Source organism: Hypoxylon trugodes, assembly GCF_022578975.1.
Source record: "Hypoxylon trugodes strain CBS 135444 unplaced genomic scaffold F4822scaffold_2, whole genome shotgun sequence".
Taxonomy (NCBI): Eukaryota; Fungi; Ascomycota; class Sordariomycetes; order Xylariales; family Hypoxylaceae; genus Hypoxylon; species Hypoxylon trugodes.
In genome coordinates this window covers 2,111,912-2,138,276 of record NW_026250017.1, presented here as the reverse complement: position 1 = coordinate 2,138,276, position 26,365 = coordinate 2,111,912, and the positions used below count along the sequence as shown (strand labels likewise).

Sequence of the window (26,365 nt, the reverse complement as noted above, 5' to 3'; positions counted from 1 at the left end):
GCCTATATGCCCCTATGCAGGAGAGATGCAACGCAAATATGTAGGCAATACGCACGCATCTACACCCAAGCAGATGCATCTCGACTGCTCGAGTAAGCAGTACGGGTCCTCGATGGGGTTTAATCTATCGAGGCAACTTAGTCGCATTCATTAATCATTTGGACCAATAGATTTATGCATTCTGCGGGGATTATCTCATTCGTCAGAATGGCAAACGCCCCCCCTAAGCCTGATGCTGCATTGCGCCATTGAGAGCAACATGGTGGGCTAAAACCCGTCTACCTATTACAATCGGCTTCAGAGGCACACACGTCTCGTAGGGTGCCCTGAAACCGAACAAGGGGCTTCCCGAGGACACTTTTCGCGAGTTTGCATACCCACCTTGCCAACATTCACGGAATAGCTGAGAACAAGTGTTATCGTGGATTGATGTGAGAATCTTGGAACTAGATGGTAACCTAGGTAATTCTAATTTACTTGTATTGGATATCTAGAAGAGCCTTTCCAGTTACTTGGATACTTGCTGCTGACCGCAGGATTACCCTTGTTGAAATCCTAGCCGAGTGTGAAAAAGAAATGGGTTTTCCAACTAATCTTCCAAGACATGCAAACGTCAAACACATCCATCTTGATAAAGGATTGCAACCAGCTCGCTGGTGCTGTCCGTCGCCTAGCCATGATGACCGCATACAGAGAAAACGCACTTCAACTCTCATGGTACATTTGAGGCCTTGCGAGTTCGACTTTTTACGTGCTTACACGCGGTCCAAGCTCCTCCCGGCAAGACTGCCTGTTGGTCGAAAACAATATTTCTCCTTACGAACAAGGCCTGGTTTACGAAGGAATGAAGATACATCCAAGGTTACTGACCCTTTCGTCTGAGAAACGAAGTTTAATTGACATTGAAACGCGATTATCAATCGTTACCGACGCACTGCCTAGTATCGTATGCACTGCCCAACGACCCCCACGATGTTTCACTACCAAATGAGTCTTCCATGAGACTTGAAGTGTCTAGAATTTTTCCAGATCGACGTCTTACCCAGCCAGCCCTGTTCCAATCAGGGACTTCCACAATGTGACGAAGCGCCACTTAAGTGTAGCTTATCACCAGCAAGAAAACCATTGGTTCAATAAGGCCCCGTGCTTTGCGCTCACCGACAGACAGCCTCATCAAATGGTGATTGACTTACGTTTTACTTCAGACAGCTTTCCATGATTCCGAAATGCATGACCACAAGCGGCGCTGCTTGCTCAAACCGGCTTGTAGAGGGTAGTAAAAGTCGCAGACATGATACCATATTCTCGGGAGAAAGTCGAAAGTCCCGGTGTAGGATCGTCGCTTTCAAATATGGCAAGTCGTAGGGTGCCGTATCAATTCCCTTGCTTACGGCCCATGTCTAGTAGGTAGATAAATAGGTGACAGGTTGGCAAGGAGGTATCTATACCCGTCTTGTGCTAACGAATACTCGATTTATACATCGCTTGGTATGCACCTCGGGTTTAAAAGGAAATGATTCTCGAATGGGCTGACCAGTTATACAGATGCCTTTGGATATGCACGGTAGTCAAAATCGTCCGTGCGATTGTCGTGGGTCCTTGTTTCTGGGGGTACAAGGTGTTCGTACACGTGTACTTCATGCCCGTCGTCCACCGTGGCGAGAATGTTTTAATAAACTGTGGACATTGGTTTGGTGCACGGTTTGCTGTAGGGCGATTGTGGCCCAACAAGGCTGCAAGGTGAGCACCTTACCAACCGGCAAAGACGCATCGATGGTAAATGGGAATAGCGGTGACCCGCGTACTGCTGAAGTCACATGCTCCCTACGTGCTGCACTTGCATGCGTTGCTCGACACTGGTCTCTTCCCAAAATCACATGACGTTAAGGATAAACCAAAGTTCTACAAATATACAGACAGGGCATTATTCATTTCCGTACCGAATCTTCTTAACAGCATGAGACCCGGAATTCACGGATCAAGAAATCACGCATCCCTATGATAGCCTATAGGTCTTTTACCCAAGGTGATTTACTCATGTTAATGCACTCTTCAGATCGGATCTACTAAGATTTTTTTTAAAAAAAGGGTGGTAGTGATCTAAGCATTGTTAACATGGCTACGTAGATCCCTTGGCCCAGACCAGATCTCAATATACTCCGCCAAGCCTCGAGAAGCGACACATGGCACTGCACTAACTTCATCGTCTCCCGCTCCACCCCCACCAGTCTCGGAGGGCAGGCGGCCCCGGGTCTAACGTCTGGCGCCTTGTTTCCTCCGTAGATGAGCCCCGCCTTTCCCCGACGAATCGGCCCTCCGTACATATTACTTAGACTTAACCGAGAATGATCAAAACCAGCTTAATAAGATGAATATCCTTACCGCTTTTTCTTTTCCCAGTATTATTTTTCTTACTAACGTCTCGCCAGTTCGCCCCTTTCATACATGTGCACATCCATTCGGAAGTAAAAAGGGAGTGGCGAAAATATTACCTCAGCTACTCTTTGCCTCCTTTTTTTCAAAAACCCCACGAAACCCACTCAAATCTTTTTCCTATAATGAAATCACAACGATCATCCCATTTCCCCACTCTGTGTGTGCTCATGCGCCCACTTTGGCCACTCGATTTTTATTCTCCGATGATGGGGAAGGACGATCGCAGAGATCGTTATGTAATACAGCAGCAAGTTCGGTGGCCTGGACTTGTTCGACGGGGCCCCTGCCAAGACGGAATCCGCTCCGCTGACTATTTTCATTTGAAAGGGTCCTGCTGTGCCAAGAGAGCGCAGATCGAGGCTCTTATAGTTTAGTCTGTCTACATGTCGTCAATGACTAGTTATCTATTGTTTATAGAGTGTTGAATATCTTCAACTTCACTTTTGATAGACCCTCGTCCACTGACTTATGTCCTCGTAAGGAGATATGAATAAGAGCCAATACATACTTGATACAGCTTTCCTACTTAAGTCATCATTCACAAGCGGTGTTAACAATGAGACGGATCTTAAGCCAGGAATAGTTAGGAACGGCGAGTTAAGCCAGAAGACACAACACGAATGTGGCAGTTACTACCCGTAACCACCAAGAGTCATCTACTTAGCGCCGTCTGAGTGTCTACACAAGTTGGTAATTGTTCCAGACGTCGCACCTGCGGTTGTTATTGACACGTCTACATCCTATTCAGTTGTGTAATAGAAAGCTCTTAGGAGCTTGATAGTCAGGACGTGACCGTACTCAGGAACAAAAAATTTGCTTTGGTAGTATGGGAAAGAATAGACCTGACCTGGAGCTGCGCGTGTAGCTGCCATACGTGTGTGGATGCTTCAATGTTCTGCGTGTAGTCGCCTAGTTAAGTTTACGAGGGGCGAGAGCTACACGTACTTCATTGGTCTACCACGTCCTGGTGTTTGAACCAAACCGTGCTATCGTGGACCTAGTTACCGCAACGATCATGTACATTGCTAAAATGATTCACCATATTCCTTCATTTCTCACCTAGCCCTTCGAAGTGAGTTCTTCGTCACTCTTTCTACTCTACCAAACACAATACTTTCACTGCTCAAAATTTGTTTTCCTCTTCCCCCACCGGGGATAACCACATCCAAGCATGGCTTCTCCTGAAGCAGAATCTTCCACAGTAGGTCTATTATTTCTTGGTCTTTATTTGATTTTATTTCACCTTCTCCCCTTGTATTTTGATGCGTTTTTTGCGATGTAAATTATTGGCATATCTATTTTCTTCTAACAAGATTTTAGATGGCAGAACCTCAAACAATCAAGCAGCACCTGCCAACTGGTGAGATGGCAGAGGAGATGCGAAAACGCGAACCTCATAACAACAAATCTCTCGAGAAGTACCTACCCGTCGAAGGTTTTGTATGGAAGTCGGAGCTGAACCCCGCGCGTACTTACCTCTTGACAACTTCAGAGTGCGATGACTTCGTCAAAGTATTCGAGGGACTTGTTGAGTTCTGGGGCGACGAACACGCTCCACTCTCCTGGCTCGTGGGTTTCTTCAAGACAGGTGCCTATTTGGCCAAACATCTTCGAATCAGGTACGTAAACAATCATTTATTACCCTTTCCAACCTGGTGGAACTCACGTGTTTGACAGTCGCCCGATGTGACTATCACTAACATTCTTCATTATAGTGACTTTAACCCCCGCCAGTTCTGGAAAGAGGTTGCCCAACACATGGGAGGTTGGTATTGGCTGCGCGACATTCACGAAGAGACCCTGTTCAACTTCTCAATCAAGGCCATGGCAGCGCGACAGCAATTCATCGACGAGCAGCCCGCGAAGACGGCTGAGAGCATGAGGAAGCTCCTTCGCTATATCGACCACAACGACGAGGATAGCGATAGCGAAAGTGATTACGAAGATGCTTTAGAGGACCTGCTAGCTGAGGACACCGACGAGTTGGCGAAGGCGGTAGACAAGTTCATCAGGAGCATTCGCCATAAGTGCTGCAACATCGTCAGGCCCTTCATCGTTTACCGACACGAACGTGAGGCGATCAATGAGGAGCGCAGGGTCAAGCGCGACCAGTTCCTGCCCCCTTGGGTCTTTGAGTCGGATGAAGAGTTAGAGGACTACCTCTAGGAGAAGTCGGAGTGGGAGGTGAAGTGATGTGATGTTTTAGTTTCGCAAAAAAGTCTCGAGGCCAAGGTGATGGCGGCTGAGAAAATGAAATGGAAAGGTTTTCAAACGGAAAAAAGGGAAACGGTACATGGGAATACTGTTCCTAAGGTTCTAATCGGTACGCCGGCGTTGATTTGATAAACGTGATTTCGGCTTACCCATAAGCATTGCTGGAGTAGTAGTGGGCAGGAAATGGGAAAATATCGACTGTGATGCCTTATTTCCGTTTGAAACTGTGACTTGCTTAGATATAGTGACTCGGTGATCTCCTTTAACGATGCATTACGTAATATGAAGGGACTGAGTTCGAAGGGCATGCGCCTAGATACCTAGTATGCAGTGGTAAAGTCTACTACTTCCCTTGTAGCTAGATCTGACTTAGATCGAAAGCATAACGAGTTCCTATGCCCGCCGAAGAAGTTGCTATCGTGTAACCGCACTTTTTATCAGAATGTCAACTACTGGAGGTTGCTTACCTGGACCAATATGATTTCGCCTTAAACCTTAAAACACGTTCCCATTTTCCATCGTACATCGTCTTTTTCCGCTGCCTGCCAGAAGAGCACAACTATGCATGCTTTGATCAATGTAAAAGTCCGGCGGTGAAGAAACGAAAAGTTGCTGACATAATGTTCGGCGATAATCTTCACGACCCTGCATTTCAGGGGGAGTCCTCTAGGGGGTCCACGGATAAAAGCCACCGTCGCGGACGAACGATGTCTAGGCTTTCAAGTTTTGACAATCGCTCCTCGTCTTTTCCACCACCAACAAATCCTCCTAGCACGTATATAACAGCATCACCGAGATTAGCTAGGAGGTTTAGTAGATACCTTCTGGTTTTCGTGGCTGCGATTACGGTCATCTCCTATTGGCACCCTATCCCCAGTTTTAATACGCCCCAAGGGTGTGGGTTTCCACTTGGTTACCTACCGGAGTCACGGTCTGCAGAATTGAGAGACACACTCGCTGGATATAAGCATCGGGGAAAAGCGTGTAATGTCTCTTCCTTGGACCTTCACGTGCCTTTCGGACATGTCTGCGTGGACAAGAACTCGATGCTAACGGCTATGTCCACCGGCGGTCGGATTGGGAAGGATGCACCATACGTACCTCGTGGATGTGACATGCAGTGGTTCGACACATGGGACGTGTGTAGGATACTAAGCAAATATTCCCAAGTCATTCTTGTGGGCGACTCTATGCTTAGACACGTTATCGGAGCGTTGAACATCCTGGTTCGTGAGGATTTGGGATATGGTGGAGTCACTGACTGGAACTTCAACGAACAAGAAAAGTACGATGTGGAAACAAGCACCCTTTCTCGAAATCCAGCTACCTCGTTACTAACACGAAGCCCACAGACGCAAGTGCTTCTGTAACAACCAGTTCGACGTTCGTGATTGTTCAGTTCAGGGTATTTTTAGTACGGCGGACGTTATAGAACATGACCCACTGAGTTTCATATGCCCGAAAGTGATCCCAGAGTGGGCTACGGAGTTGCGGAGTAGGTCATCACGGCAGGCCCTGAAAATATGGAATCAGGAACTTGTCAGGTTGACGTATGACGGCAGTTGAGCAGATAGTTCGGTACCCTATACCGGAGGATGAGCGCCGCCGGCTTGAGAAGGCAATCGATCCCAATCCTTCCCAGCAGAAGGCCTTTATCCTTGGGCACGGACTCTGGAACAATCTCGAGGTAGACCAGGCTGTAAATTGGCTGGACACGGTGCTAGACACGATCGATTCTAAGACGGGAGCGCGTACGCGACTACGAGGACGCAGCCCTAGAAAAAACTTGCCGATCCTTCTGATGACACCCAACGCAGCGGGAGACAAGAAGCCGGATGAGTGGATCGTCAGCCAGGGTAATAAAGCCCTGGTCCAGTTCGAGCACGCGATGGCGGTCCAGGCGGCCAAGAGGAGAGTTGACCATCTGGGGACGTGGAACATGAGCATTCAAGCGACCATGTACGACGGAGTGCATATGGACATGCGTGGGAACCTGTTAAAAGCTATGATGGTGTTGAACTGGCTCAACCTATTAGAGGCGTGAGGAGGAGCCGTGCCATAGATCTCCATCTATGGTTCGTGTCCCCCACCTAATCGGCAAGGGATCGAATAGATATATCGAACGACTAGACCCTTCGTATTAGGTGCTTGAGGAGGATTTGACGATAGGGATCGGGTAGGAAGGGGTGTGTAGAGATATTCTGCGTTCTCAACGAAGTACCCTCAAATGCATGCACGCACGTCCGTATTTCTTAGCGCATATGTATCTATATGTAGGGAGTTAGCAATCCGTCGAAGTTCCACTACTATACCTACCTACCCAAACCCATGTATAGAAATTCTATGTTCGATATGGAACACCCCCGGTGCAAGAGAACTAATAGAGATATATCACAGCTATTTAAGCACGGTGCGCGGTACACGTACAGTTCATGCAAGGGGACCATCCAATCGCTCTGCTAGGAGAGCTCTCCGCATAAGGTGACAAATACACCTCTGCGAGGGAGGCGAGGCGCGTTTGCCGTGCCGTTCCGTGATATGGGCTGCATTGTCTCTCTTTTTTTGAGGGTTCTTAATGCCTACCTAACGTATCTAATACTAATAGATACTATAGGCAAGGGAGCTAGCCATGCATGTTGTATATACCACCTGATGTACGTACATGTGCATACATGCATGGCGCAAGGCCGCGGTGTAAGCTCTCCGGCCTGGTGGGCTCCATATTAGATGCATGCGTAGGGTAGCACGGATGTAGCCTATGAATTGGACCGTTCTAGACGATAGGGTGGTGGTGGCTTGGTTGGTGGTGGGCTGGGTTTCCGATTGGCGAGGGGAGTCGGGTTGCAGGAACCCGTTGCTTCGGGCGTTCTCGGTGAGGTAGATTGGTGTATGCGTGTTATCGTATCGTGGCGATTTTTTTTGTTACTTAATCGGGACTCTTTTTTTATATTGGTGATGTATTGATTTCTTCGGGATGGCTGGACAGTAGGTTGTTCGTACGTATGGGAGGATATTATGGCTCGATAATTGATTAGATTCCTACTCTAGGGATGTATGGGGGAAAGAAAAGGAGAATATTTCCTCCCGTTTGTATTATTTGCCTCTCACCTTATCGCTCTGGCGTTCGGTACTTCTTGTATACATCATGTGTACAGTATGAGAAAAGAGATTATAAAGCATGTAAGCCCAGCCCTGTATTACGCGACGTCAATAGGAGGTGGCGCATCTCACCAACATTCAATAGATACTTATACTGATGTACCTAGGTACTGAGGTACGTCTCTCAATGCATAGCTGTCCATTTAGGAGGTCTTAATTGGGGGAAATCTTGTAGTTCAACACAGCCCGATGGAGATTATGATTCTAGGCAAAGAGAAATTCTTTAGCGGGTCGTAGTGTCTTGACTATCGCCATCCTCTAATGTACGCCATTAGCTAGCTAAAGGTGCAAAAAGAAAATCGGTCTGGGGGTTCGGGTAGCGGATTGTGTCTCGGCTAGATGGTTAGGTGAGTGATGTAAGTGGCTGTTGGCCACGCGGTAATCCATCTCCGTCCAGGGCCTCGCCAAGAGCAACTTTTCACAAGATATCTAAAATTTCCTATAATCATTTATGATTATAACTATCTTGAGGTTGGCATGTTACCTAGGTACTAGTGCATTTCCGATTATCTCGTGCGGCTTCCAATTCTGATAATACGATTTCGTAGACACGCGTCGCCTTATCCGGAGAGTACGGAAGCTCGGTATTTCTACCTAGATATGTCGGTTCGCTCAGAACACGAGTTGATGGTGTGTCGTCCTACATCACAGCATGTTGGTTGCAAGTTGGATGGCATAGACCTAGGTAAGTTAGGTGGCAAGCCAGTAATCCTCGGCTCAAAGTGCGGAGAGCTCACTGGTGAAGGCGACAAGGACAACCCAATCATCTAGCCGGACACCTACTCCTTTTGCCCAGCGGCATCAGAACTGAAGTGTAACGAAACGACGGGGGAAAAGTAAGGAATAGCCTCATAAGCATAAAGACTACACTGGCAAGTTTCTATGAGATCCACGAGATGCGATGAGATTACGCCCGGATAGCGAAAAATATTAGGTGTATCGGCAGCTCGAACTCGAACCAAAGGTTCAGGTAGAAAAAGAAAAGCGAAGGGATATGGCTTGCGCAAATATAGGTAATTAACCTTACATATTTCTAGTTGCGCTTTTCAACGTTGGTCAGACATCTCAACATCTCTAAATTGCTGCTGCGGTCAGCATAGGATGGGGCATGGCATTTTTGCAAGAGATGTTATCCCTTACCTGAGATGTGTAACCCGGGATTCTCACCCTTAAAAGGCATTCTATTCTTAATTGACGCATTTTCTGGTCACGACAATCCGTTCTTTGAAATTACTTCTCATATCGCTGTCATGTCTTCTGCAAACTTACCAGTTATTCTCCTCGTCCCGGGTGCATTTGGCACGGCTGAAGGCTTCGACCCGATAGTCCCTCACTTGAAAGAAGCTGGGCTCTCAACTCACCCAGGACCGTACCCCAGCAATAACCCTTCAGATCCGACTACAGCAACTTGCGCAGAGGATATTGCTTCATTGCGCGACAATGTTCTCCTCCCTCTTCTAGAGAATAGAGATGTTGTCATCCTCGCCCATTCTTACGGCGGCGCAGCGAAGAACCTAGACAAAGAGACCCGCAGTAAGGAAGGGAAGACCGGCGGGGTTGTTGGGCTTATTTACGCTGCGGGCAACATCACACTTGAAAACGAATCCCTGTTCGATGCGATCGGCGGTAATTATCCCCCGTTTATCAAAGTGGACAAGGTATATTCAACCCAGGTTCCTCTTGGGTAGAGCAAAATATTGATACGTCGGGTTTTAGCCATCTAAAGGGCTTTCTCTGATTGAGCCAGCAACGGAGGTCCTATATAACGACTGCGACCCTGCGCTAGCTGCGAAACTGGAGAAAGAGATGACGCCGCATGCTTGTTTGGCGTTTGAGACGAAAGCTACGGCGCCTGCTTGGGCGGATAAAGCATTTGATGGGAAGAGGGCGTATATCCGCACCGTAGATGATAGTTGCAATCCTACATTTGTCCAGAATTTATGGCTGGAGAAGTCGAAGGTCAAATGGGATGTGGTCGACTTTAAAACGGGGCATATGCCGTTCGTCAGCCAGCCGGAAAAGTTAGCTGCGCAAATTGCGAAGCTTGTTAATGGGTTCTTGGGCATTTAGTTCTCAACATGTTGTTGTAAGTAGTGGGTCAAGTGTTTACGGGATACCGACTAGTTGTGGATGACTTGCGTCGTAAAATTTACAGAAGCACTGAAATACCACCTTCTCTTTTTTGATCATTTCTACTAACATAAACTACCTAGGTAGCTACCAGTACTAACGCCGTTTGTCCCCTAATTCCACGTAAAGGATGAGTACCTCACTTCACACCTACGCAAGCTCCGGGAAGCAAGTACCAGCGGTGTCTCTCTCCCCAGCACAAATGCAGTATGCAATTCTGGCATACTCCTTGGCGACATTGCAAAGCTCAGGAGCCAGCTTCTCGTAAATTGTCATCATGCGCAGGAAAGCTATCACGTTAAGTTCAGTGGCGTAACCCCAGCGCTTGATCTCCAGGATTGCCTTTCCCTTCTTCCTCTTCTTCTTGCCATCCCCAAGGTCTCTCGGGGGACAAGCGGCGATGACGAACCCAAGTGCCTCGAGACCCTTGAGAAGCATGTCCAACCCAGCCGGGAACATGTCCTTATCCGCAAGTGAGGCTCCTAACGCGAAGCTCGGCTCCACCATCTCATGGCGCTGCGGCGGTGCTCCGTTCTGTCCGGCCATGTACGTCTTCTCCATCTTCTCGAGAATCTTCCCTACTCGCGCCAGAGCAGCCATAGGCGAATCTCGCTTCAACAGCGGCTCGATGCTCTCGAACAAAGCCTTGCGCTCCTTCAAAACCTTTCGAGGTGTGGACTTCTTGTCAAGGCAAAGCGCACACTCGCAGACGAAATCCCAGTGTGCAAACTTCTTCTGAATCACCTCGTACTTCTCGTTGAAAGGTGGGATGTGGTACGCAAAATGCAACTCTGTGTCTGCCTCGATGTCCTCGCTTGCTCGGACGATTTGCATGTCGCCGATGAAGGAACGGTGGCAGTTGGGTACGCATGAATGGTTGATGCGCGATGCTAGGGGCCAGATACCGCAGGTGGTGTGGGTCTCGGATGGTCCAAGTATCTCACCACGAGTGCCCGTCATGGGGATCATCTTGGTCTTCAAGCTCGATCTGCCACAACCGAAAGCATTCTGCTGAATGATTTCCGTGATCAGGAACCTATAATTTGCTCGTTAGCTTGCCTGTAATTTTATAGTTATATCTAAAGGATGACTTACGTATCAACAACTGGAGATCCGTCTGCCTCGGATGTCGTAACGGCGTCGTAATCGCCGTGGTGCAAGTCGGTGACTTGCTTTGCTTCGGAAGGGTTGTGGAGAATCTTCTGAATGATCTGCCTAATCAGATCTGACTGTCCACCAATGGTCATATATCCATTGTTGATGTTCACCAACAGGGTTACGTTGGCTAGACCCGCAGGAGTGTCATCACCCGCGTATGCGTAAGCAAAAGCTTTTTCGCAAAATAGAAGCTCGCCAACTTTGACAGGCTTGGTGGTGAAGAGACCCTTGCCTCGACTAGGTGAATCGCGAACGGCGACCGGTCCGATGTACGTCGCGCAATCGATCAACGGCAGGGTAGCTTCGGATTGTGTGTACATATCGTTGAATTGATACGCTCCATTTTCTTCCTCGTTGAGACGTTGTCTGACTTTCTTGATCTCGGCCCACGCGCCTGAGTTCTTCGGGTTGGAACGGAGGAGGGTGAGAAGTGTCTCTTGGCAGAGTTTGAACTTCCTGAGTGCGTAAAGGGCCTTGGCCTGTCGGAAGAGTGACTTCTCGCTTGGGATTCCGCTAGGACTCCCCTTAAGTGCATCGCCGAGTGCCTTCTCCGGACGTTCGAGCTGGAAGTTACAGAAAGAACGGTCCAGATAAGCCAGAAATCTCTCATAAGGGCCCTCAGCAGAACGAATGGCGTCGGTGTAGCTGTGATTTGGTTAGTACCTAATTAGGTCTATGAACACGGACATATTTGCTTACAGACGCTCTGCTTTGGCCCAATCTCGTACCTTGATTGCCTCGTTTCCTTGCGCGCGAAAGTCGTTGGAATTGCCGTTGAGATCCAGGATCTTCTTTCGCCAGTTCAATGGGATGCGGTTGTCGGTTTCCTCCAACCATACGATATCGCTAACATGATCGATTCGCAGGGAATATGTTCCATCGATATTGGCCTTAAGGAATGCTTCCTTGATGATATAGACGTCTCCATCTCGGAGAATAAGATCCTTACTGACTTTGGACTCATCAGGTTGGCTGTATAGCTGGAGTAGAACTGCGGTGCCCTCTTCATCTTCAGCGATAGCCATGACAGCAGTCACTCGGTCGGCCGGTGTCAGGAGGCGAACCATGGTCTGGGTTCCTCGATGATGGGTCTCAAGCATCATTTGCGATATCATTAGAGGCTTGAGTTGATCTAGAGGGAGGACACAAGGATGATAATACTGAGGCACTTGCAATGTGTGAAGTATGTGTTCGCCTGTGGGAATTCTAGACGGAGCAACTAGCCTTGTCATGAACTTGGAGACCAGAGAGAAAGGATGAGTGTGGTCTTGGGGTATCTCTCCCTTTCGAAGCATTGCTTTCTCGGCATCCTGCTTTAGCCGGTCAAGAAGTTCGATGTAGCCTTCCACAACAGATACATCTCTGGTATCCATGGTCGTATGGTTCCTCTAGAACTACTAGAGGATCCCTAAAATTAATCAAGTAGGATTGAGTGTAATTGGGATTGAGATCTCGAAAAGAAAAGTGGTTAGAATCGAGAAAGGTGTGGGAAGAAAAAATGATGAAAGTGAAAGTATGGAATCACTGGGTTGTTGCCTTTCCTCATAGCCCACGAACAAATGTTTTTGTTGACGTGTTTTTCGTGGGCCTAATTAACCTTTTACTGGAAGAAGTAGTAAAGTGGCTTCTAACATCGTGTGCTTTAGGGTTTTTTTGGGGCAGCCTAATTGGGCCAAGTTATGCCGTCGTCCAGAACCTCGTCGGCGCGGGCTACCTCGGCCACCTCCCGAGTTAACCACGGCGTGATACCTACGTGCCATTGCCAACATTTTAACTTTAGGATCTCAGCTCGTTTAAGAAGCTACTAAGGTTGGGTTGGTAGTCTGGATAACGCCCAAGCTTGAACTGAAGATACTGCCCGTGGTGTTTCTTTCGATGTTTGGTGGTTCCCGCTGCGTAGATATATGTCCCATATAAAGACAACACCTGTAGCCTATTATCACTTATTTAATGGGTAAATATGATATATTTACGTATTTATAAGGTTCTTTTCCCCCAGCCTAATGTGTTTTGTGTAACATCACTTAAGTATGCTCGTTGTGTTAGTTCTGAGACATTTCAGGTCAACTATCATAACTCGAAAAACCACCACTTCGTAGCTGTCAATGAGAAATAAAGCCTCTACAAACTGGAAGAGGGGTACGGCAAACGCTCTGAATGAGAATATGTTATTTAACAAAGGCATGTTCTTTTCGTCACTTTCCGCATACACGTTTAGCATTCAGTCTTATCTGTACGAAAAGGCGAGAACAGGCCCGGACTCTCCATGAGCAGCTTGCTATCATTACCGCCGAAGACTCATCGAAGTAGCTACGGAGTAGGTCGGCGAATTTCGCCCGGAAAAACTACCTTGCCTTGTTCTAGCGCACTGTAGGTTGTATGTCGACCGTTGCCTACACGAGATGTTAGTTTCCGAACTAGGACAACAGCATAATAACATGTATCTTCGGAGTATTCCAGTCTAAAATATGGATTCTGATCAAAGCGCTCTAGATCTAAGAACTAGACTAGATGGGCTTAGAATACTGTGGGACCCTAGGTAAACTCAAGGAGACCAAACATATAAATTAAGACACCACAGCAATCTATCACGTACGACCATAGGATCTGGAGAACTCGGGGTCCCGTCCGCTCCCCCCTTAGATAAGCCGGATACCGTCGAATCAGTAGTTGGGTCGGTGACGACCAGCGAATCCTCGATGTTGTACGTTTTCCTTTTTAATTCTTCTTGTCTCCTTTTTTCCTATTATGATATATTCGAAGAAGTACGCACAGTTGCAGCAAAAGAGATGCTATTTGTGTGTGCCGTATAGTAGATATTGAACTTAACCCCTATTCAAGGAACAAAACGCCCCTTTATCGTGCATAGGAGCCTGAAAAGGCGGCTAGGCTCGGACCGGTGATGGCGATCATCGCCGTGTGGGGTTAGCGCCGGCTTGTGGTATCGTGCTAGTCTCCATACCTAGAAGTACCTCGATTGCGGCTGAACGCGTCACATAATTCAGCATCATCTCATCAATTTCCACAATTGTTGCGTCGAGGCAATTCGTGCGGCAAAGAATCATGGGTACATAGCAATGCGACTTCTCAACACCAGCACGCTGGAATTGAGGACATTTGGCCAGGACAGACCCCCTTACGCGATCTTATCGCATACTTGGACCCGCCATGAACCTCCCTTCGAGGCCTTCGCGCCGCGGAAGCATTTTTCGGCATACATATCCCGTATGAGAAAAAAGAGGAAATATGCTAAGATATTTTGGAGTTGCAAGTTGGCACGGGATAGTGGTCTCGATTGGATATGGATTGATACGTGCTGTATCGATAAATCTAGCAGTGCCGAGCTAACCGAAGCTATCAATTCTATGTACGCTTGGTACGAGGCTGCTGAGGTATGCTTCGCGTACATGCGCGACGTGTCGGATAAAGACGATCCGGTCGATGAGGACTCTAGTTTTGCTAGAAGTATCTGGTTTACCCGGGGCTGGACGTTGCAAGAGCTAATTGCGCCCCGGACCGTCGAGTTCTATAGCACGAATTGGGTGCGCATAGGCTCTAAGTGGGAGTACGCTGCGACCATCGAGAAGATCACGGGAATCCATCGTTCTGTTCTCAAGGAGCCGTATTTCTCTGGTTTGAAGCGCCAGCGTCAGTATAGCGTCGCCCAGCGCATGTCGTGGGCGGCGAATAGACGAACCACACGACCGGAGGATTTGGCGTATTCTTTGATAGGCCTGTTTAATATCCATATGCCCCTGTTATATGGCGAGGGCGAGACAAACGCATTCCTCCGGCTTCAAAGTGAGATCGCGAAGTTGGCAAATGATCAGTCCCTTTTCGCTTGGGGTCGATGGCCACTGTCGGCGAACGACATATCTGAGGACGCGCTTATTGTGGGAGGCTCCCTATATGCACAGCATCCATCTCGCTTCTCGTTTAGCGGGGATATCATACCCCTCCGGCGCAACGACGGTGGATTGGCGTGGTCGTCTGAGTTTTCTCTCCCAAATGATGGGTATTTGCGCATCAGGTTGAGAGTTGCGGAGAATACGGCGAGGCCCGACATGCGAGAGTCACACATCGCTTTTCTGGAATGCGAACTTCTGCATGATCCAGACCGTGTCGTCGGCTTCTTCCTCCATGAGTATGATAGAGTCGAGGGAATGCCGGTTGGTGTTCACGTATATAAGCGTGAGTTTGCAACATTAGCTAAATTCCCTCGAAAGATGGCAATTGATGCGCCTTTGCGGGATGTTTTCTTGTCCTCGGTGTATTGACAGGCATAGTGCCCTAAGTACCTAGTAGTGTAGCTAGCTACCCGTTCGCGATCTCGAGCTACTATCACTGGTTCTATATGTTAGTGGTAACTATCTTGGTACGGTCATACCTAATGTAATTTCAAGGCCGAAGGAATATAAATAAATGGGGAGAACTTGATATTCTACACTATTTTTCAATGCTACTTGAATTATTACGGGCGTTCGTGTGGGGTTATCCGGAGTATGTTTGATGATCAGGTGGCTGCATTTGGGTAACACAGCAGCGTCTATCACTAAACCACTGTGACTGATATTCCACTGGCAATCAGTACGATTTAAACTAGTCTTCAAGTTCCGTCTCGAGCGATAGGTAGTGTCTGTTAACCGCAACTCTAAATCGTTTATTCTTCGGAGCTGTATCATTAGTCAAGATGAAGAGGCAGATCACGGGTACATTGCATGATAGTAAGAACATAATAAACTATGGAATCCCCGATACAATTGTCAATTCAAAGGAACGTTGGGGTATTTTACCCGCCGAGTACTTGTTACACTACAACCAGAAAGGAAAAGAAGGGGTTAAAAGGAGAGTGATCCCAAGCTGGCCAATTTTCCAGGTCCAGAATTTTCTTGTCCTCATGTACCTAAGTAACGGTCTCGGAACCATTATCTCAACGCCATACACCTCTTTGCAATCATCTCAAGCCAGCTAGCTAGCTACCACAATCTTGTTCATCGGTCCTTATCGAAAAACTCCGGTATCGAATTCAGATTAGGAATTGTTGGTAGATGGTGGGGGTATCATTGTTTAGGCCACATTCTCGTTCTTCTTGTCATCGAGGACAACTAGACCCTCCTCAACATAGGCGGGCGGCGCGGCATCAACTTCTTGTTCTTGGTGAGTCATGAGACCGGACTTTTCATCGTGCGCGGCCGCCTCAGCGCGGGAAGCCTTGTGATGGTGACCGTGTCTGTGGTGTCGACGGGAGCTGCTACGGCCGGTAACGGTTCGCCAGAGGAAGACGATAAAAGTGCCAACTAGCATACCGAGGCTATTATAAAATTAGTAAACCATTCAATTAACAAAGAAATCGCAGTGTTGAAACTTACATGCTGGCAAAGACACCGGCCAAGATGCCAATAGCGACAGGCAGCAGGATGTGCGAACCAATGTTCTTGAACAATAACCCCCAGTTTCTGTGGCGGTGGCCATGGTGCTCACCGCGCTCACCGTCCCAGTAAGGGTTCCAAAGTGGCTTGCCTTGGAAATCTTGGGGCTTGTCTTGGTCCTTAACTTGCTCATCGCTTTGTCCTGTTTCATTGCTTTCGACGTGAGCAGGGCGGGGGCGACCACCGCAGCCCTTGTGGGCACGGAACGCGGCAAGCTTCTGCATCATGACTGCCTTCCACTTGCAGATCATGGTAGCGCATTCTTCCTGCTTATCCATCGGGTTGTTCTGCTTCGCCTCAGACTCGACTACCTTAACATCGGCAATCATTAATTTGTTCTCAGGGGTCTTCAAAAGCTTGACTTGAACATTGGGAATGCCATCGACAAAGGCATCACCAACTTCAATGACATCGAGTTCAATCGAGATAAGTTCGGTGGATTCTTCGGTAACGCGGCTCGTTTGCATGCCGAAACCAAGTTTCTGGACAGTGACTGGCATCGGTCCCTTAGCCCATGGGAACTTCTTCATCTGTCGGCGCGGAATGTCGGCATGCACACCGGCGACGAGGCCACCTCGTGTGAATTCAGGGTTGGGGTAAATTTCGAAACCGTTCAAGGTTAAGCTGTCGGCCTCTTCACCGGAGCCAGTTTTGACGTGGAAGTTCAATTCGAGATGGCTCGGGATATCGTGGACGATCTTGGCTTCTTTGTGGTGAGGGATACGGACGGGGCATCCCGGGCATTTGACCATCAACGAGCTAGTAGTGCCAGCGTAGATGGGGAGGGTCTCGGGAGCAGGGACGGGAACAGGGAGGATGCTAAGAGGGTGGTCTCCAACATCGGAGACGTCAGGAGGGAGAAGAAAGGCGTTGGTAGTGAAGGCCGCCAGACCCGCGGCGGCAAAGAGAGAAGTCAACTGCATTTTGATGATGTCGCGATAGCGCAGTAGACAAAATGAAAATATTTATTGCTTCATGGAAGCGCAGGTTGTGAAGAGAAATAGGAATTGATTGGTGTTGATGAAAAAAGAAAGATATGTAGATGTAAAGAAAGGAATGACGGGGTGCGTGGCGTGTTGACGGAGTTTGTTGAAAGGTCGATGGATGTTGTTGCGGACCCTGCGGAACCTGATGACGACCTTAGTGGGCATAAGTTACGGGGATATCTAGGTACCTAAGTCAGTTGTTATCTGGCGTTTCCCAGCTGTTGACAGGTGGGGATGAGGGAGTAATAACAGCCTGTGTCACGTACACAAAGCGTAGCACAAGGCCTAAAAGGGATAAAGTGGATTCTAGAATCTACACTCACAGGCCGAGCTTGCCGGAGAACCAACCAACCTCCCCTAGGCGGCTAACGTCATGTCACATGACTCAGCGGGATGAATTTAATGTTGATTTATGCCCTCTTATTTCTGAATCAAGACCTAACATAATTCATTATGCACAATGTTATTACGGACATATTCCTGGTGGATCCAATAGGAACATTAAAACGCGTCCTGCCTTCCAAACCTTACTGTATTCCGCATATAGTACTAACAAAGCTCTATTTAGAAGGTATAATTATATCCTTTGTTAGCGCCCACGGGTACGTGGGTTTTACCTTACCCACTCCTCCCATCAACTGAATTCTTTTCCTTACAACATAACACACGATGCATTCAATATGGCCAGAGTTGAATCTCAAATTCAACCACCAGCTTCAAATATTCTTGTTCTGAGAGAATACGCCGTATAATATGAGAATCATTATGGCTTCCTGAATAGGTTAGTTTTCATTATCACGAGACGCTAAGCTTCAGCTCAGAATGCCAAGACTAGAGGTAATTGCCGTAGATTTCGAGTCTTCATTTTCTTCCGAATGAATTCTTCACTTTTTTTCAATTGAGCTACAAAGTAGTCAATTGATCAATCAATTGGTACTCAAGGTACACGATGATTATATGCGATAATTAACAACTCTATTGTTAAGTTCTTGTATATTCTGTCCATTTGATCATGTCATCAAAAAGGGGATTTGGTGATATTATGGTCGCTCTGAGGAAGAAGAGTACTAATTTCAGCCACGAGAAATTAGAACAATCACCATCAACCTCACAAACAAGTTCACCAAATGGCACAAATCAAGATTACAATATCCACTCCAACCAATATACGGAAGATGCCATATCTCCACTCTCGCGACCTCCATCGTATACGACAGTTGTTAGGGAGGATGAAGCTCTCGCGTTAAAATCAAATGGGCAGCCTGATTCCAACATACACCCTGACCAAGAACTCGAATCCACTGAGACTCGTATTCTCAACCTTGCCGCATCATATTTTCCTCCTATACCATCCGATACCGTCTTCCCGCCATTGCCAAAGCCGGTTTTGATCCCTCGTGTTAACCCAGGCCCTCAAATCCCGTTCGCACGAGCGCGGGTCCCCGAACTAGCCAATCATGCCATCACTCAAGAGGATTTCATAACTTTCATCGACAATCTCAACATCGTGATAAGCCCACATCCTGCAATTCATGTTGTTGAAATTACTGCACTCATCATCGGCTGCATTCCTTTTCAGGGAGCCGACGGGGTCGCAGCCGGTTTAGGGCTCTTAGCTGTCATCGCCACGTTCGCTACAACGTATAAACGTTGTAAGAAGTACCTTGAGTTGATGAACGAGAACTACTTTCATCCACGTAAACTACATGTTAAAATTATCAAATCCAAGCGGATGATGCAGATGTTCAATCTCGAAAAGAAGAACCCTCTCGTGATTCCCCTTAGTCAAGACACTCTTGACTTAAGCTCCCAGGAGAGGTGCCTCAAGTACCTTTCTCAATGGTCGTGTGATTTGTCGTTCGACGATATACCCGCCCCAAGCCCGCAGACGAATATGCTTAGGAGGATGGCCGCCTGGGAAGTCAGGCGTAAAATTTCGGAAGCCGACAAGAAAGCCAAGAGCTCTAGGAAGCGTGCTTGGAAGAAGCACCTTAAGGGCAAACAGCTTAAGGAAAATAGTCTTGAAAAGAATCGAATTAAGTCGCTTGATTGGATTCTGATTCAAAATTTAGATGAGTGGGAGGCGTCAAAGGCTGAGAAGCAGGCAATGAAAGAGAAGAAGAAGCGAGAGTCTAGTTGGCGAACTATTCGCTGAGATGAGCCATCAAGTCTTTTTCTTATTGGATGTGACCTTCGATATCGCCAGCCGAATTTCTTATATATAATACCATGAGACCGGATGCTTTTTTACGGTCGAGGTTACCGAGTATATAAATATTTATTGTATTTATCCCGTTAGATCTCTCAATGTCCGACGCCTCGATGAAAACTATACAGGCATCAACCCAGCGAATTCCCTATTCACCAGCTGAACTATACAAGCGCTCCGCCCTTACTCGCCATCAACTTCCCTTCAACGCAGCTTCATCCATGAAACATTCAAGCCTCTTTAGAACCATCATAACGGGGATCCTTCAACCAATGAAATCTAAACACACTCTTTTCTTACTCTGAGTGAGGAAGGAATTATGTAGCACTTGAACCAATCATTCTCATCAAGGACACCAACGGTTCCACCATAAGCCCAAATACCTATTACGACAACCCCGCTAACTCCGGCTGCAAATTACTGCGGAATTGAGTGGTAGGGAGACCTAACCTTCAAGTTATGGGATTACCAACACTACGCACAATTGCAGCAATCCACAACTATTAGATCCCTCGCCGCTATACATGCTTTCATGAAATAAAACCAAATCTTGAATTGGTTCATCTAAGTATTCAAAATTAACGTTGACAGCTATGGCAACCACTATCAAGCCAACGATTGTCATCATCCATGGCGGTTGGCACACTCCCGAGAGCTACGAGGACCTCGTCACCTCTTTAGAGTCATCTGGCTATGAGGTGCACGTCCCGCGCATGCCGTCAATGAACCAAGTGCGCCCACCGAACGCCGGCCTCGTGGAAGATACAACACTCATCCGCGATTACGTCAGTAGCCTAGTGCGAGCCGGATGTCACGTCGCGGCCATTATGCACTCATACGGAGGGCAAGTCGGCACCAACGCATTACACGGCCTAGGTCTCGAAGTGCGATCCGCCAAAGGTCTCAAAGGCGGGGTCTCCCATCTCATATACGTAACCGCGTACGCCGGCATCGAGGGCAGTCGTATGATGGATAAAGTAGAGGAGTTCGGCCACATGCACTTAGTGCCGATAGCCTTTGACTTCGCCGACGACGGCACCGCGCTATCCCGGGATTTCAAGGGCTTGGTTGTGGGGCCCGGCCGCGATGAGGCGGATACCGAGGCTTATGTTAAGACGCTCAGTCGCTGGAATGGGAGGGCTATGTATGAGCCGCTTGAACACTCGGCTTGGCGCGAGATCCCCGTGACTTATGTTTATACTACGGCTGATATGACGGTGCCGATTGATTACCAGAAGGCTATGGTTGGTGAGCTTGAGAAGGCGGGTGTGGAGGTAAGGACTTGGGAGATTGCGACGGGGCATTGTCCGAATGTTACGGCTACGCGGGATTTGGTGGAAACGATTAACAAGACGCTGGGTGGCTGAAGAGTTATCCTGTGTGTAATTAGCGACTCACACCCGCTGTAGAAGAGCCGAAGTCTAGAACATCAACCTATCATACAGAAGATTGTCACCAATGGTGCGGACTGTGGGGGCATATATGAATATACTGGCTACATTTTGATAACTAAGGTAAAAGCTGACAAAATCGTCTGGACAACACCGGCGTCATAATACTGACCTGTACGTCCTGGGATGATTGTGTCGATGCTTATTGGGGAAGAAATGAGCGGGGTCAAGCCACAATATTCAACACAGCCCATTAGACTCCCGGTTCCGACGCGTTTCGACATGCTTGATGGGTTTTTCGGTCACGTAAATAATGTTGTAGGGACTCGACATCGTTACGGGAAGGGGGTTTAATACGATGGTATGATCCAAGCTCTTTGAGCAGGCGTCCGCTTACTCGAGACGATAGCCACTACGACAACTATTCCCCGGTCCAGCTACGGCTGAGGGCGAAAATACTGCGAGAGTCGAGTAAGAGGACGATCCACCGTTTTCAGTTGAAGAACACCATGCTGATACAAATAATGTATAGCATCATCGCTGTACATGGTCTGAATCCTCGAAACAAGAATGCATCCGAACATGCCTGGGATACATGGCGTACACCTTATGGTCCAATAGGGCACCTATGGCTTCGAGATGTCCTTCCCCAATCTCTCCCCGACTCACGAATCTTCCTATACCAATACAATGCTACGGCAGTTTATAGCCAAGATCGAGATACATTCATCGACAAAGCGAACGAGTTACTTGAAGCAGTCCGAATTGAAAGGGAGGAGATTGAATCAAGGCCCATCATATTCCTAGGCCATAGCATGGGCGGATTATTGATTAAGCAGGCCTTGATTAACGCTCATAATAACCCAAAGTACATGACTCTTAAAGATGCTACATGGGGCCTAGCTTTCTTTGCTACACCCCATAATGGTGGGGATTGGAAGTTGGTGAGCCTGGGGGGCATAGCTACTAAGATTGCTGGAGCATTGGGTTTCCGGAAGGGCGACAACATTATTGAGGTACTGAAAACCGGTAGTATGTTTTCGGATATCATGCAAGAGCATTGGCGACACCGTCTATTAGACTACAGCATCCTTTCTTTCTGGGGTTCGTTGGACGACGTAAGTGATACAATAAATGAGGTTTCGAGTCTAGTCTGACATGTATCCTAACCTGTAGGCCGTTCCAAGGGAGAGTGCTCGACTGGGTTTACCTGGCGATCGGGAGAATATCATCAAACTTGACGCAGACCACATCGGTGTGTGTAAATTCGGAACAAGCCAAACCGATCTGGATAACCTCAAACTTGTGCGTGCCAATCTTCGGGACATGTACAAGGAGGTACTTAAGAAACGTAAGTCTAGTGCTCTATCTTATGTTAACAGTCATGGAGCATTACGGGCGGCCATGTCAGAGTCTAACTCTGCAAGATAAGGCTTAACCCCAAGGCACGTAATAGAAATTATATGTATATTTCACAAAAGCTTAATATTGACCATTGATGGACTATGCTTACGGTTACTGTCAGGTAGACCAACTTCCAACGACGAACGAAGCAGGGTTCCTAGTGAGTCTCCTAGAAGAGTCAATCAGGCTTGAAAGACTAATTCATTGATATGGTAGATAGTCATCTGCCTTGTCATTACACCCCTCTCGCCGAGAACAAACGATTCACTGGACGAGAAGGCATCTTGTACAGAATAGAAGAAATGTTCCTCTGTCGAGATAAATATCGGAAGCTGTCTATTGTTGGTTTGGGAGGTATAGGCAAGACTCAAGTTGCCCTCCGATTTGCATATTGGGTGAAAGCCAAGCATTCCGAACACTCTATCCTCTGGGTGCCTGCCCTCAGCAGCGAGACGTTTGAGCAAGCTTACGCAGAAGTAGCCAAGCGGCTTGACATACAGGTTGGCCCAAATGAACAGGACTTGAAAGAATCAGTGCAACAATACTTCAGCTCGGATGAAGCTGGGAAGTGGCTTCTAATTCTGGATAACGCAGATGATATCGAGCTAGTTTTGGGATCCTCTGGCAAGCTAAGTGGCCTGTGTAAATACTTACCCCAAAGCGAGAATGGCATCATCCTGTTTACTACGCGATCGACAGAAGTTGCCATATCTGTCGCCGGGAATGATGTGGTCAACCTACAGGAAATGGATTTGCAAGAGGCAAGATCTTTGTTTGAGAGGTGCTTAGTCCGTGGGGGAGTTCGCCCAGACGAGAACGAAATATCCGAGCTTCTTCATGAGCTAACTTGTCTTCCATTAGCGATTTCACAGGCTGCTGCATATCTAAATCGGAACAAAATGCCAGTCAAGAAGTATCTAGAGTTTCTACGAGGGACAGAAAAGGATGTAATCAGTTTGATGACTCGGGAGTTTTGTGACGATACACGATATCTGAATTCACAAAATGCTATTGCATCTACCTAGATCTTGTCTTTCGAACAGATCCGCAAGTCTGATGGGGTAGCTGCGGACCTACTCGCGTTCCTTTCTTGCATCGAGCCAAAGGCTATACCCCAGTCTATCCTCCCCGGCGCACAGTCTGAAGAAACGGAATATGCTATTGGGACGTTATGTGGGTACACGTTTCTAGTACGACGAGGTGAAAACAACGTATTTGACATGCACAACTTGGTACATATCGCAACAAGAATTTGGATTCGACAGTCCCGGCGCGAAAAAGAAGTCACTATTACATCACTTTGCCACATCGAAAAACTATTCTCACGTAAAATGAAGCGAAGAGAATATAAGCGATATTTTCCACATGTGTTTCGTATCCTTGATGAAAGCAAGGATCAACTACTACAGGAGCGATTTGACTTATTCTACAAGCTTGGGGTCTGCCTGTTCCTAGAATCCAGGTGTAAAGAAGCTATGAAGGCAATGGAAAAGAGTTATAAATGGAACAAATATCATCTTCTGGACAATGATAGCTTCCGGCTTGAGGTGGAGGTTCAACTGGCAATCACGTATACGTCACTGGGACTGAGCAAAAATGTGATCGAAATATTAAAGGACGTCGTGGCTATAGATCAGATAGGACGAACGAAAAAGAGCCGGGAACTATTATATTTAGGGTTTTTGTTAGGATGGGCATACGTGATGGAGGGAGGGTTCATTAAGGGTATGGTTTTATTGAAGAGGGTTAAGAGTATACAAAGGGCTATGTTTCCTGAGGATAGCCATGATCGATTGTTCAATGTCGAGTTTGTGGCGCGGGCATATCGATTTCGCGGACATATTAGGGAAGCAATGAATATTCTGGAACGTACAGTGGCTATGCGGAAAACATTTCCACCAGACAGCGTCTCCAGATTCGACCCAGAGTTAGAGCTAGCAGTTGCATACCTTGACCGCGGATATGTTAGGAAACCGACTCAGCTACTAGACCACGTCGAACTTATAGCTGAGACAACACTACCAGAAGAAGACATGACGCGACTATACACGGCGACATACCTATCTGATATTTATATCAATAATGGCCGGGTTGAGAAGGCCGTCGAGATGCTAGAGCATGTCATAGATGTGTATAAGAGAACTCAACCAGAGGATTACCCTCGCCGACTTATAGCAGAGAAGATCTTGGGGAACGCATATATAAAGTGCGGGATGGCTACGAAGGGCTTTGAACTCTTAGATTATGTTATGGCGATGGAGGCAAAGAAATAGAAGGAAATATACTATGAGAGAAGCTAGATATATGAGATACCTATCTGTAGTCTAAGGACTAATATCGGGTATTATTGACATTGAGAAATGTATGAAGAACGATTTCATTCCCCAGATTAGGTACTCATAAGTGCGATAAAGACGCGAGGTCCTTCCAATAAAGGGGCGTATCGATGGTGTGTAACTAATGGTTTTGAGTTGATAGGAATGGTTATTCCTATTATTCTAATCAACCACCTAGGTAGAACTTCGGGGGTTGACTTGAGAAAGGGTCATGTGATTATTTCAGTATGCATCACCCGAGCCCTAAATGCGAGTTCAAAAAGGTCCCAATTGCCATTTGCTTAATGTGATGCATAGGGATACGAAAAATGACAGCCATCTTTCATCAATTTGGTCTAAAATGAAAATGAGTATGATATGTTAATTGGATAGATTGGAATTCAGCAAGGGGCTGGAACGATTTTAATCTGAAACTAATCCTATCCAGAACCAATCCTCCCGTCCCTGCAGCTACCTGTGTGGAGTCCATCGCCTCAGGACTATCCTCTGCAAGATGTGCGAAATGTTGCAGACTAGAGCTTACGTATGATGTGAACTGCGACCGATTATTGGAGAATATTAAAAAAAGGCTGGTGAAGATCATCTTTCATCATGCTTTTCCTCATCCAAGAGGATCGACTTGGAAATTTACGCGCAAGCTGTCTCTTTGTGATCTGAGGAGAAAGAATCAGTGGCCAAGCAAGCGCTTTTGCTACCTAATCAGAGTCCGCGTAGGAATATGTACATTTGTACATACCTATTTGGGTATGTATTCGGGAGTCGTACGCCAATAGGCGATTTCATAACCCCTGAACAGGTTAGTGTGACGATCGCGCTCGCTATGATGAAATGGGGATATTATTACGATGTACCATATCGTCGTTTTATCGGGATGACACAATCGTAGGTAGCAATATTAATGGAAGAGGACGGGCCGTGGTCAAGTTTACCACTGTAACTCTCCGGACGGATAACTAATATCCCCCAAGTATCCGAGCTCATGGCATCGTGGAAAAGGCTAAAATTATCCGAGTAATCTGTATCACCTTAATCTTCCAATTAATGGGGGGTACATCGGGATATCCATTATTATGGCCCGATATTTGCGATACATACATCTATTTGTCGCAATTCTTGACCGAGATGTAATGCTTGATTTTGATTTTTTTTTCTAAGATGGTTTGCTTTGCAAACGACGAGGAAAAGAAAAGCGCCACCTACCTAATGTGTCAGCTTGTATGCTCGTATGACCTAATGTGCTACTTTATCGAGATGAAAGGAGAGTGGCAGGCAGTACGCGCCGCTGGTACATACTTAGGTACGTATCATCAGAACATTGAAGTCGCCTCTTTCATCTTATACTAAACACGTACACAATTCTATACTATTTTAATTCCCTCTTCATCTATAGTTACATAAATATCTTTATTCACTTTTTGTCTTATTAGGTCAATTTAGATATCTTCATTTTCTAAATTGATAGGTTGTTTTGAATCTCTATATGTAGTACTTAGGTTACTACATAACTAATTGA

At 47.0% G+C, this 26,365-nt stretch overlaps 10 protein-coding genes across 10 annotated transcripts; 8 read left to right on the top strand and 2 right to left on the bottom strand.

Annotated features, from left to right (window-relative positions):
• Nucleotides 1-2,125: 2,125 nt before the first annotated feature.
• On the top strand, nucleotides 2,126-2,797 carry F4822DRAFT_126656 (uncharacterized protein). The gene has a single exon (XM_051452648.1). The coding sequence runs from the start codon at nucleotides 2,369-2,371 to the stop codon at nucleotides 2,744-2,746; it is 378 nt and encodes a 125-aa protein (XP_051318136.1). The 5' UTR covers nucleotides 2,126-2,368; the 3' UTR covers nucleotides 2,747-2,797.
• A 635-nt stretch (nucleotides 2,798-3,432) lies between these two features.
• F4822DRAFT_126633 (uncharacterized protein) lies at nucleotides 3,433-4,653 on the top strand. Its single transcript, XM_051452647.1, has 3 exons — nucleotides 3,433-3,637; nucleotides 3,757-4,055; nucleotides 4,152-4,653. The coding sequence occupies exons 1-3, from the start codon at nucleotides 3,608-3,610 to the stop codon at nucleotides 4,600-4,602; spliced, it is 780 nt and encodes a 259-aa protein (XP_051318135.1). The 5' UTR covers nucleotides 3,433-3,607; the 3' UTR covers nucleotides 4,603-4,653.
• A 461-nt stretch (nucleotides 4,654-5,114) lies between these two features.
• On the top strand, nucleotides 5,115-6,786 carry F4822DRAFT_126619 (uncharacterized protein). Its single transcript, XM_051452646.1, has 3 exons — nucleotides 5,115-5,935; nucleotides 6,003-6,145; nucleotides 6,213-6,786. The coding sequence occupies exons 1-3, from the start codon at nucleotides 5,271-5,273 to the stop codon at nucleotides 6,692-6,694; spliced, it is 1,290 nt and encodes a 429-aa protein (XP_051318134.1). The 5' UTR covers nucleotides 5,115-5,270; the 3' UTR covers nucleotides 6,695-6,786.
• A 1,484-nt stretch (nucleotides 6,787-8,270) lies between these two features.
• On the top strand, nucleotides 8,271-10,048 carry F4822DRAFT_126577 (alpha/beta-hydrolase). Its single transcript, XM_051452645.1, has 7 exons — nucleotides 8,271-8,297; nucleotides 8,358-8,393; nucleotides 8,461-8,494; nucleotides 8,555-8,822; nucleotides 8,986-9,467; nucleotides 9,526-9,895; nucleotides 10,023-10,048. Exons 4-6 carry the CDS (start codon nucleotides 8,804-8,806, stop codon nucleotides 9,877-9,879), a joined length of 855 nt encoding a protein of 284 aa, XP_051318133.1. The 5' UTR covers nucleotides 8,271-8,297; nucleotides 8,358-8,393; nucleotides 8,461-8,494; nucleotides 8,555-8,803; the 3' UTR covers nucleotides 9,880-9,895; nucleotides 10,023-10,048.
• A 41-nt stretch (nucleotides 10,049-10,089) lies between these two features.
• F4822DRAFT_441369 (uncharacterized protein) lies at nucleotides 10,090-12,855 on the bottom strand (the record flags this gene model as incomplete). The annotated part of the gene is made up of 3 exons (XM_051462857.1): nucleotides 11,797-12,855; nucleotides 11,035-11,742; nucleotides 10,090-10,975 (listed from the first exon to the last, which is right to left on the bottom strand). The coding sequence occupies exons 1-3, from the start codon at nucleotides 12,468-12,470 to the stop codon at nucleotides 10,090-10,092; spliced, it is 2,268 nt and encodes a 755-aa protein (XP_051318132.1). The 5' UTR covers nucleotides 12,471-12,855.
• Nucleotides 12,856-13,746: 891 nt separating this feature from the next.
• On the top strand, nucleotides 13,747-15,419 carry F4822DRAFT_126467 (HET-domain-containing protein). Its single transcript, XM_051452644.1, has one exon. The coding sequence runs from the start codon at nucleotides 14,175-14,177 to the stop codon at nucleotides 15,372-15,374; it is 1,200 nt and encodes a 399-aa protein (XP_051318131.1). The 5' UTR covers nucleotides 13,747-14,174; the 3' UTR covers nucleotides 15,375-15,419.
• Nucleotides 15,420-16,385: 966 nt separating this feature from the next.
• F4822DRAFT_390725 (uncharacterized protein) lies at nucleotides 16,386-17,663 on the bottom strand. Its single transcript, XM_051457067.1, has one exon. The coding sequence runs from the start codon at nucleotides 17,447-17,449 to the stop codon at nucleotides 16,463-16,465; it is 987 nt and encodes a 328-aa protein (XP_051318130.1). The 5' UTR covers nucleotides 17,450-17,663; the 3' UTR covers nucleotides 16,386-16,462.
• Nucleotides 17,664-18,339: 676 nt separating this feature from the next.
• F4822DRAFT_126394 (uncharacterized protein) lies at nucleotides 18,340-19,991 on the top strand. Its single transcript, XM_051452642.1, has one exon. The coding sequence runs from the start codon at nucleotides 18,525-18,527 to the stop codon at nucleotides 19,665-19,667; it is 1,143 nt and encodes a 380-aa protein (XP_051318129.1). The 5' UTR covers nucleotides 18,340-18,524; the 3' UTR covers nucleotides 19,668-19,991.
• Nucleotides 19,992-21,260, top strand: F4822DRAFT_126395 (alpha/beta-hydrolase). The gene has a single exon (XM_051452643.1). It carries the CDS (start codon nucleotides 20,315-20,317, stop codon nucleotides 21,086-21,088), a length of 774 nt encoding a protein of 257 aa, XP_051318128.1. The 5' UTR covers nucleotides 19,992-20,314; the 3' UTR covers nucleotides 21,089-21,260.
• A 376-nt stretch (nucleotides 21,261-21,636) lies between these two features.
• F4822DRAFT_436211 (uncharacterized protein) lies at nucleotides 21,637-24,789 on the top strand (the record flags this gene model as incomplete). The annotated part of the gene is made up of 5 exons (XM_051462289.1): nucleotides 21,637-22,230; nucleotides 22,289-22,463; nucleotides 22,733-23,463; nucleotides 23,542-24,230; nucleotides 24,261-24,789. 5 exons carry the CDS (start codon nucleotides 21,637-21,639, stop codon nucleotides 24,787-24,789), a joined length of 2,718 nt encoding a protein of 905 aa, XP_051318127.1.
• Nucleotides 24,790-26,365: the final 1,576 nt, after the last annotated feature.

Bases quoted from the DNA above. Each gene is read 5' to 3' on its own strand.
- F4822DRAFT_126656 (XM_051452648.1), top strand. From the start codon at position 2,369: ATGAATATCCTTACCGCTTTTTCTTTTCCCAGTATTATTTTTCTTACT.
- F4822DRAFT_126633 (XM_051452647.1), top strand. From the start codon at position 3,608: ATGGCTTCTCCTGAAGCAGAATCTTCCACA. The intron at 3,638-3,756 runs GTAGGTCTATTA...ACAAGATTTTAG, and splicing joins CTGAAGCAGAATCTTCCACA to ATGGCAGAACCTCAAACAAT. The intron at 4,056-4,151 runs GTACGTAAACAA...TCTTCATTATAG, and splicing joins GCCAAACATCTTCGAATCAG to TGACTTTAACCCCCGCCAGT.
- F4822DRAFT_126619 (XM_051452646.1), top strand. From the start codon at position 5,271: ATGTTCGGCGATAATCTTCACGACCCTGCATTTCAGGGGGAGTCCTCT. The intron at 5,936-6,002 runs GTACGATGTGGA...CGAAGCCCACAG, and splicing joins AACTTCAACGAACAAGAAAA to ACGCAAGTGCTTCTGTAACA. The intron at 6,146-6,212 runs GTAGGTCATCAC...GTATGACGGCAG, and splicing joins GTGGGCTACGGAGTTGCGGA to TTGAGCAGATAGTTCGGTAC.
- F4822DRAFT_126577 (XM_051452645.1), top strand. The intron at 9,468-9,525 runs GTATATTCAACC...GTCGGGTTTTAG, and splicing joins CGTTTATCAAAGTGGACAAG to CCATCTAAAGGGCTTTCTCT.
- F4822DRAFT_126467 (XM_051452644.1), top strand. From the start codon at position 14,175: ATGCGACTTCTCAACACCAGCACGCTGGAATTGAGGACATTTGGCCAG.
- F4822DRAFT_390725 (XM_051457067.1), bottom strand. From the start codon at position 17,449: ATGCAGTTGACTTCTCTCTTTGCCGCCGCGGGTCTGGCGGCCTTCACT.
- F4822DRAFT_126394 (XM_051452642.1), top strand. From the start codon at position 18,525: ATGTCATCAAAAAGGGGATTTGGTGATATTATGGTCGCTCTGAGGAAG.
- F4822DRAFT_126395 (XM_051452643.1), top strand. From the start codon at position 20,315: ATGGCAACCACTATCAAGCCAACGATTGTCATCATCCATGGCGGTTGG.